General features: G+C 36.8%; 2 protein-coding genes across 2 annotated transcripts; both read right to left on the reverse strand.

Annotated features, from left to right (window-relative positions):
* Nucleotides 1-348: 348 nt before the first annotated feature.
* LOC121805869 lies at nt 349-3,514 on the reverse strand. Its single transcript, XM_042205894.1, has 5 exons — nt 3,098-3,514; nt 2,005-2,140; nt 1,326-1,540; nt 985-1,158; nt 349-622 (listed from the first exon to the last, which is right to left on the reverse strand). The coding sequence occupies exons 1-5, from the start codon at nt 3,296-3,298 to the stop codon at nt 536-538; spliced, it is 813 nt and encodes a 270-aa protein (XP_042061828.1). The 5' UTR covers nt 3,299-3,514; the 3' UTR covers nt 349-535.
* A 771-nt stretch (nt 3,515-4,285) lies between these two features.
* Nucleotides 4,286-8,804, reverse strand: LOC121804906 (putative clathrin assembly protein At5g35200). Its single transcript, XM_042204612.1, has 16 exons — nt 8,593-8,804; nt 8,249-8,361; nt 8,097-8,166; nt 7,896-7,993; nt 7,342-7,483; nt 7,154-7,254; nt 6,878-6,961; nt 6,666-6,716; nt 6,510-6,575; nt 6,369-6,434; nt 6,199-6,279; nt 6,028-6,105; nt 5,793-5,951; nt 5,609-5,684; nt 4,993-5,102; nt 4,286-4,914 (listed from the first exon to the last, which is right to left on the reverse strand). Exons 2-16 carry the CDS (start codon nt 8,345-8,347, stop codon nt 4,573-4,575), a joined length of 1,623 nt encoding a protein of 540 aa, XP_042060546.1. The 5' UTR covers nt 8,348-8,361; nt 8,593-8,804; the 3' UTR covers nt 4,286-4,572.
* Between the last annotated feature and the right edge of the window lie 1,405 nt (nt 8,805-10,209).

A 10,209-nucleotide genomic window follows, 5' to 3' on the forward strand; every position in this document is an offset into this window, starting at 1 on the left:
TGGGCGATGCGCTGGGCGATCCCGACGCTGCAATGGCGCCAAGCGGATCGCCCAGCGCATCGCCCAGCGCCCGTCGACCGCCTAGCGCTAGGCGATTTTTAATTCCGAAAAACCGCTCGGCGATTTTCGGAAGCTGCAATGGTTCGCCTAGCGACCGCCTAGCGACCGCCTAGCGCCGGCGCTCGGCTAGGCGGTGCGCTAGGCGCCATTGTGGATAGTCTAATGGAAGCAAATTGACATGAGATGATGCTAACATCAATCAAAGAGAGAATATTCAAGCTCGATGAATGCTGCTTTAATGATAAATATGCTGTGCAATAATAAGGGTGAGGGGTGAAGGGGAAGAAATAAAGCCAAAAGGAGCAATTAATTAACTTTAATAACTATAACAGGGATTGTTAAGATGTCAGTAGCGACGGGTATCACAAACCAGCGCGTATAATAATGTGATCTCACTCGTAAAAACTACACATACCAACTAGGGCCAGGAATCTAGCTTGATCCTGATTCTAGTACAGCACTCGTAACCGAATAACTAAAATACATCGGGATGAAAACGTCCAGGGAGTGAACCGCTTTGTTGGGCCTGCTTGAGATGCATTGTAAGGGCATAATTGTTGACCTGGAGAAAACATATGAATGAATCATATACTGAACCTTCTTTCCATAAAAATCCATACTATTAAGATGATCCATACAGATAACCAAATGCCTAAAAACACCACATTTTTTCTAGATTCTATCATCAGCATTCTTTTGGGGGTCCGGCATGAGCTTGGTACTTAAGTACAAAACCTTAATAGTACCCAGTATATTGGAATATTGCACATGCATGGTGGATGGTCTCAACCTCTTAATTATGTAGTGAATTTGAAATGAATATCTTGTTCATTTGCATATAGCCTGATTATAGCAAGGAGAACAATAATGTAGTTTCACTAGCCAATCAAACTATCAACATGCTTATGACACCGTAAAACTGACCTCGAGAGTCCGTAGTTGCTCCTGGTATTGAGACACTAGCTGCTTCAGCTGATGCAACTCATGGCCCGTTTCCTCAAATTCCTTCTGTCGTTCATGTTGTATAGAAACTGCTCGCTTCAAAATAGTATTTTCCTGTAGGAGTGCTTCTAGTTGCTGCTTCAGCACTATGTTCTCCTAAAAAGCATTACAATAGTGTAAATTCAAGTATATAATCATTTTCCAAATATTAAGTCATGCTGATACTCATTTCGACTACCTTAAGTATTTAGATGAGATTCCTTAAAAATAATTTACTTTACGAATGTGTCATATATCTTCTAGAGATAGGTATAAGCACACACCTTCTGGAAGCTTTTTGCAGTCTCTGCAGTAGCATTCGCATAAATAGACTTCTCCAACGCCTCAAGTGCTTGGGACAAACGTGCCTTAGCATCCTCTACACTGGCTGCAGTCAAGACTTCTCTAACCAATAGCTCCACCCACTCTGCTCCATTTACAGGGAGATTGTTTGCACCAGGTGGTTCCTCTCCTGAAGTGGCCCCTCCATCATTCACCACTGTACATGAATACGAAATAGACTTATTCATGATAAAGTACAAACTGGGAAAAGTTAAACACTAAGATGTCGAAAATCATATGCAAGTCCAGTGTTTCTGTCCAGTGCAAAAAGGGCCACCAGAACAGATCCAGGCGACTCCAGGAGAAGAAGCTTCATGCGTAAGCTAGAAACAAAATAAACCAGAACCAGAGTGGATTAAAATGAGGTAGGCCATGCCAAGATTATGTGCCATCATGCCGTACAAAATTCGGAAATGGCAGAAGAACTTATGGATACATAGAGAACCAGTGACGATTCACTCAGTAGGCTAGAGCCTAAACATATTCATAAATTTAACATCCAATAATTGGTAGCATATACCAATGATTTTACAAGAATTAGAAAAGTGTTATTTCAGAAATTATATAGAAATATATGAAGCATAAGTTACCAAACAAAGCACAAAAATTGAGAAAAAACACCTTTAGCCAAAAACTGAGTGTTAATATCCTGGGTAAGATCTGATGAATTTGCGGCAACACTCAATCGAAGATCATTTAATCTTTTGATAGCCAGATCCAAATCATCACCAGACTCTTCAAAGGCCTTTTCCAAAAACTAGAAGCCGAAATCATTCACAACGAGTTAATAAGTTTTAACATTCAAGCAGAAGAAATAAGAATAATGTATATCAGATTATGGCTAAGCAGTACTTCCATTCATAGAGTAAATCAGAACCTAATGAGACCCTAATCCACTCACACAGAACAAAAAAAGCAAATTCTCATACAGTCATACCATATTTTGAGGCATTAAAGTTACTATATTATGATTCAACTAAACATGTAATGGGCATTAAGCATAGCATTGGGCATAAAAAATAAGAAAGCATCACATACATTGGTGAAAGTCATAAGCTAAAGAAAGATTAAAAAACAAGAAAATATCAACATATATTGGATAAAGTCATTAGCCGAAGAAATAATGATGGATTTATATAAAGAAAGTTCCCTGAAAGCCCGGAAATTATCAAAATCCAGCACAAAATCCTTTCAAACTAGCTACTTCAAAACGTTTGCAAATTGCAAGTGTGGTGTGTAGAATAGCAGCAAGTTAATCTGCATATCCACTTAACATTTTGCAGGGTAAGAACGTAACATGAAATATTTCCTGAGGACGTATCCCCCCATTTCATAACATCAGATAATCATAATTTGACCATGAAAAGGGAATTAATGGTGCAAGGCCATTCAATTTGATGATAGTATAGTTTCTCAAAAATGACATTAACAAAACTCAGAAGCAACCATATATTATATGAACAAGACTGCAGACTCACACCAGCCTAAATAACATTTCATTTTCAATATTTAGAGTAATAAAGCCCATAATACGAATTCCAAATTCATATAGAACGCACAAGTCTACTAATTTAATATCCAATAGATTCACACGAAAGAATAAAGATCAAAATTTCACCACAGCTTTCCCCCAATAAAAAAAAAAGAAGCTGGAAGAACACGTCTGGCGCCGCGAGCGTGACATCAATTTAAGAAGAAATTGAGAAACAATAACCTGTCTGTCCATATCAGGAAAGAGGGAGACTAGATGATCGATGGAGGAGATATGATTAGAAGAAGCGGCGGTGGTCCTCGGCGGAGAAAAAGTACGGCCGGGCGACGACGACGATGAGCAGCGGATCCTTTTGGTGACAGGCGGCGACGACGGCGATTCCTCAAAGATGTTCGATCTCTTTCCGCACACTACGGCAGACATGTTTCGCTACCAGAAAAGAAAATTTCTATCTCTACTATGTCTCCAGTACCTCTACCTCCAATTTTCTCATGCAGAATTTGCAAATTATTTCCAGAAAAAACGAATCGAAACGAATCGAATCAGATCAGATCAATCGCGATGATCTGATTCCTGAACCATAAAGCAATATCCACAGATAGGTTTTCAATTTCTCTCTCCTCTCTCGATTTCTATTTATAATAAAGCTACGCTAAATTGGGAAATTTATTATTGTATGGACATGAATTTAATCTCATGAAGTGGTAGCATCAGTTACACAGTTAATCGATTCACAATATCAGTAAAAATTAGTATATCATTTTCTTCTTTTTTATATAATATTTTCTTCTTTTTTAAATTAAAAAATTGTCCTCCAATGATGATCTCAGATAATGGTGTTACTAGGACAAATTTAATTAAATAAAATGACTATAACTCACAATAAGTGTATAATGGATTAATATAAATAATGAGCTTTATTCTGATCGATTATTTGCTCCCGTGGGCCCAATTAAAATTGAGGGGAAAAATAGACCATCAAACAGGCCCAACCAAATAAACGTATTGGCCTGCAGAATTCTGGCCCAAATGAGTTTGGCAATAGGCAATGAGCTAGCCTACGGGCCCAGAATTATACTTCCCCCACCCGCAATTCATAGTCTCATTTTACTATTTTAGATTGTCCGTGATTTATAGTCCAATTTACTTTATTCCGTTTTAGATTAGTGGACCACCATTCAACTAAATCATTACTCTCACATTCTATTATAAAACCAATATATTAAAATGGGGTCTACGTTGCACTAACTCATTTTTCTATTTTTCTTCACAATGTCAAATAATTTCTTAAAACTAATGCCGAATCAAAACGAGACTATAAATGGCGGACGGAAGGAGTAATTGACTGCCAACTTGTCTCAACTCCTCCAATTCTAAGCACTTTAGTCTAATATTGAATTATCAACGAGATAAACAAAAAAAAAATCAACTGCTCCAATCAACTTCCATCAGCAACAAATACATTCCTCCCGACCAACACGGTCTATAAATTTTATGCAACTCTAAAGAATACAAAATGATTATATACTTACTTGATTGTTCAAGAATGAATTTTGATCTAAACTATTTCACCCGCACAACATATGATACAAACAACCATATCTATCTCCAATACATATTATAATAATAATAATCAAGAGAGCTAACCATCTTATAATCCTAGTATTTCCAACAAATGAATATGATAGTTTTTTTTTTCAAATGAGGCCTGAATAAGGATTGTATGCTTGAGCCGGCATACCTGTGCCATAAGGGTGGGGCTGGACCCCGGTCATGTACGGGTTCAAGGGTTGATGCGGCCCCATCATCATCATCTGCTGCTGCGGCTGGAACATGAACGGATTCGGCTGGTTTGACATCTGTACGTTTGTTGGTGCAGCCACTTCATTGGACGCATAGAATGGGTCGTGTGCCATCTTGGAGTTCCCCATCGTGCCTTGCTCCCACGGGTTGTAGCTCGCTGCCTGGCGACTCTGGTTGTTTTGTCTGATTGCGTCGTCATATAGACTGTCTAGCGTGAGCATGTCCAGCCCTCCAGCCTTTTCAAACAAAGGGTTCATTTGGTCAGTGAAGAATGCTTTAAAAGGTAGATGAAAAATCGCTGACGAGAAACATACCAGTTTGCTCGTTGCAGCAGCAGTATCATTGGAGCTTGGTGCTGTAACAAGTGCTAGCTCCCAGCCTGATACTCCATTTGAGAGGTTTGGTCCGGTTGAGGCTGGTTGTTCTGAAACACGTGTATTGGCAAGAAAACGAGCAGTTACAAAGACGGCATTGCAAACCATATCCGAAAACTTAGGGCTAGTCCAGTGTAGGTGGACCTAATTTCGGGTTCTGAATGTTTTATAAATTTGTAGATATAATAAAACCATTGTGATTTGTAGGGCGTATGTCATTCCTTGAGTCATATCATTGTAAACGCTCATGCCACATCACTTTTTCAGTCGTTAGAAAAAAATTAGCATGCCTATTTTACTCAATTTGAAAACTATAGCAACAACTTTTTTTTAAATCTGTTGGAAACTAAAATCAGATCAAAATTCGTGAATCTTTTAGCAACTAAGCCTTGCAAAAAATTGCAAGGTGGTGTTATGTTGCAAGGTTGCAGAAGTCGTGAAAATTCAAAACTCGACTAAACATACGTATGTTATTTCCATCAATAAACCCTTTCCTTCAATACTTGCAGCAAAGACAAAGCCCGACACAGCTAAACCCGGCTTGAGGAAAACTTACCAGTAGTAACAATGGCCAAAGCCAGAGAATTTCTCTCATCCAGCTCAGTTGCAGCAGGAGCTGGCTCGTTCAGGCCCTACATAACAAACGATGCATACAGTCACTCACTTAAATGCTGGAAATATTGAGACAGGAAAGCTGAATGAACCAGTATTTCCATGCATAAAGTATACTGAATAATCACCAGCAAATCGGGCGGTGGTTCAGAAGCTGGAGCCTCCACTTTGACTGGTTCTGGTTCTGGTTCTGGTTCAGCTGGAGGTGGCGACTGCAGATGCTCGTCTTTTACCTCTGAACTCGTTTTGTACTCAATAGCCAAAATTGCCTTAGGCTTATCGTCACCCTGTTTCATGTGAACATATATGATACTATATATAGAAATGCCTATATATGTTTTGGAGAATTCTGAAGATCAGTACCAGATCTTTGCGGACAGTGGAAGCGCGTGGTGCTTCTCGAACATACTCTTCCATAGTTTGCAGAAATGATGCTGGTGGCTTTATCATTCATCACCAGAATAACGACATGAGACACATATCGACAGCTAATAGAAGTGATGCAGTTGGTAAAATAGCATTCAGAGGGCAAACCTGTTCAATCTTGATAAATCGCTCTCCACTCCCAACATCAAGATTTTTACATATTTCATAGAATTCTGACAATCTCTCCGCCTAGAAAAGTCGCATTGCAACACAGTTAATTTGGGACAAAGTCTTGCTTTTTTAATGCTGCATGATACATAACTGTTTGAAGGCTGTACCTGATTTCCAGCCCTTCGATATATATCCAAGGCTTTAAGAGCGTCGTGCCTTTGCATCTCGAAGAACTGTCGGAAATGAAGGTCGTAAGTATGTTGGCAACAAAGTCGGAGATATTTGTAGTAAGAAGTCTTTTTTGTTACCTTGTCAACCAAGTTAACTATACCATCACTTATTGCACTGTAAATTTTTATGCTTTCTGAAGCAACCTACGAGAGCAAGAAAAATATAGGTAGAGGATTATAGACAGTCTGTATAAACCAAATTTTATTGGTGGCAAGAGTATAACTGGTACTCACCATGGAAAGCGCTAATTGAATGATGAAATTATGAAGAGCTGCTCCTTGTGGCTGCATTTTGAAAATGTCGCACTTCAAGTTATTAAGGAACGGAAAGGCTAAACGAGGACGTCATTATTTTATTCCACATGCAACAGAACCAATTTGAAAATCGATATGAATAATGTTTACAAGTGATCTACCATCATTGAACTGATTAACTATGGATCTACCTGACAGCCAATCACACGATGAAGAAGTTGCTGCAGAGCTGGTAAATGCTCAAGTAGGTCCGGAGTGTCGAGATCTTTTGTTCTCTGCAATTCGATGAAATATATTAAAAAGGTAGAACATCAACGAAATCTATCTATTTACGAAAATTCTGCAGTTAATGATACAAAACTCAACACTTAGACCATGACGAAATAGAGTTTCATCAGTATGTGAAGGAAGAAAATAAATTATTTGGACAAAAACAAAATAAATGTATGTTTACTAGAAAAACCCACCGGACGGTCTGTTTCTATGTCGTATTTTAATACTCGGTAACATTCCATCCTCTCCTCCAAAAATAGAGCATAACAGCGTACCCAAGCAGAATAATCCCAAGCTGCTCAAAAGATCAAAGTGCAATTTAGTATGAAGAAGCCTATTCTCTTAACTTTTCTATAATGCTAAAAAGAAAATGAATCCATACCATTAGGGCTGGAGTCATCCTTGAAGTGGGCTAAGTTAAGCATATGACCTCTGCTCCTACCATAATTAATGATTTCATCCTGGAATGTCGGGTCCACCTCTCTTAACGCACGATGTATAACAATTAGAGTCTTCAAGGCAACCTATGCAGTTTGAAAATAGAAATATACATGTATCAGAACTAGGCAGTACATTCTTATAACAAAGACAAGCATCACGATGTTTTCATGATGTAAGCAGCATCTCTAATACCAAAATATGTATTTAATGCACGAAAATTCACATAACTAAAGCATCTATTTGCAGAATTTGACATCACTATATAGGCGCTTGATATTTGAATCAGTCGGAGAACAAAGACAAGTCATTTATGGATTCGATTAGGAGAGGTGTGCAGATCCAGTCTTGAACCAGTTGATGATAGAAATCTTTTGACATTTTTAAAAATAAAAGGGCTGATATGGAAGGCTCAAGAAAGGGATGTAATTAAAAGATACCCAGAACTATCCATGAAATCATTATCATGCAATGATCGACATAGTCATGATCACATACCGCCCAATTATGAGTCTTTGCCAGTCTTCTTGCAAGGGCATGTATACAATAGGCGACATCAGCTCGAGGCCTGGTGGCCGATACAGCAGCAAAGACGGCTGGAAGTCAGATTGCAGATACAGTTAAAGATGTCACCTTCAAACTCGGAATCTAATAAAACGCAATAAATAAAAGTATATTAAATATTTTATGAATAACAACCTTTAATATGCCTCTCTTTTGCAGGGCGTTCAACATGGTTTGTTGCCTTAACAATGGCAATGTCCAACTCCTGTAAAACAGGGATGAATCAGAATCTTTAGCAATCACAACAGAATGGAACTTTTGATTACACAAAAGAACCTAAATAATACCTTGTAATCGCTGTTTATTTTCGCCAAACTAACAGTCGTGGAGTCCTTGAGAGCACCGAGAGTTTTTCTTATACTGCTCTGTGTACCACCTCGTGACATTGTGTCTCCAAATTCTACAAACATGGATTAAATGAACTAATATATTATAACTGCTTACTTCATTTAAGTATATCTCAGTTTTCAATTAATTCTACCATAAATGAATTTATAAGTACAATGTGCAGTTAGACATAATAACATAGAATCTGCATAAATTAAACACTTAAATATAAATCACTAGCAAACACTGATTCAAACACGAGAAAAGATCTAAAGCAAGAGCAGATTTCTACACAAACATTCACCTTTTTCAGCTCAAATCCTTCCTTCACAGCCTCAAACTCAAGAAAGAAAGAAAAAGATAGAAAACACCTCAATCAGAAGAAGCAATACAGAGATCAGGAGCCGAAAAATGTTGTGACTTTTAGCTTGGAAATGTGGTGTAGAGAGAGAGAGATGGTGGTGGTGTTATTTGTTTGTTGTCTCTAGAAAAAGAAAAGTCTGTGAGTCTGTTCTGGTTGGCCGTCGGCGTCATTTTTTTCAATTTTTTTTATTTCGATCACCTATTAATTATATACTTTCATTATTAATAACTAATTATATTTATGACTTTTTGTATTTTGATAACTTATTCTGTATGTACAGCTTCTATATTTTGTCCCTGTCTAACACTAACTTAATTCGGAATTTGAATAATAGATCGATCGTTTTCTGCCAAAAAATAAATTAAAATAGTAAAACAAATTTGGACTTCACTTTTAAGATAAACATGTTTTGGATCTGCTTTTGTGATTTTTGACATTTTTCTGATGAGAATTTCTGAATGGGAAATAGACAAAAGGGTAATAGTATTGTTGATAGGTTAGTAGTAGAAATAGTAGTAATAAGATTAAATTTAGATAATATTTTCTAAAAATAAGATTTATTTATATTTTTTGGGCATTTATGTATATCTGATGGTAAAATCATTTTTTAATAGTAACATCCTTAAGAGGAGTTTATAAAAGACTGTATTATTTGGAGATTTGATCGGATGTAATTCAATAACTGTATCGCTTTACTAAGATGTTAACTAAAATGCTTTTAGGGGCGTGTTATATTGCTATCTTACCCTTAAATTGCTAACTATAACGGATTGATAGACATTGGATCATTAAGGCACACGAATATTAAGTTACGAATATCAATACATGTATATAAAATGTCAATTAAGGGTATTAAACAAAAAGTTAGTTATAAATAATTTTTAAAAAATATCTCAAAACTTTAAATGCATATAACTATCTCGATTTAAATTATATTTTTACACAACATATATCAAATTAAAGATAATTTTATAAGGATTCCAACGAAATCCTACATGCATATGTTTCAATGTCCAAATTACGTACTCCCTCCGTCCCTCTGTAGTAGAGACGCTTCTTTTTCAGCTCAGGATTTAAAAAATTGTGTTAAAAGTGAGTTAAGTGATGGAAGAATAAAGTAGGAAAGGAAAATGGTAGAGAGATGAATAGATAATAAAATAAGAGAGTGTAAAGTTTGTGCTTTTTACCAAAATAAGAAATGACTCAGCTACAGTGGGACAACCAGAAAAGGAATACGACTCAACTACAGAGGGACGGATGGAGTAATATTTTTGTGAATTTTCATATAATTCGTGCAGCAGATTACGTCAATACAACTTGCAAAATATGTCAATATAATGCATGGATAATGTCAATATGAAACTGTATTTACGTTTTCATGTATTCGTGTTGACATATTTAATACACCATATTGACAGAATGTTTCTCAACACTAAAATTGGGTAGTTATTCTTATTTTTTCAATATTAAAAAATAAAAAAAGCAATTACACATGGTAATTTATAGACCACTAGATCTCCAAACTTCTATGGTCTTAGATTAATTGTAGTTAGCAAT

The sequence above is a fragment of the Salvia splendens genome, chromosome 5 (assembly GCF_004379255.2).
Source record: "Salvia splendens isolate huo1 chromosome 5, SspV2, whole genome shotgun sequence".
NCBI classification, from domain to species: Eukaryota; Viridiplantae; Streptophyta; class Magnoliopsida; order Lamiales; family Lamiaceae; genus Salvia; species Salvia splendens.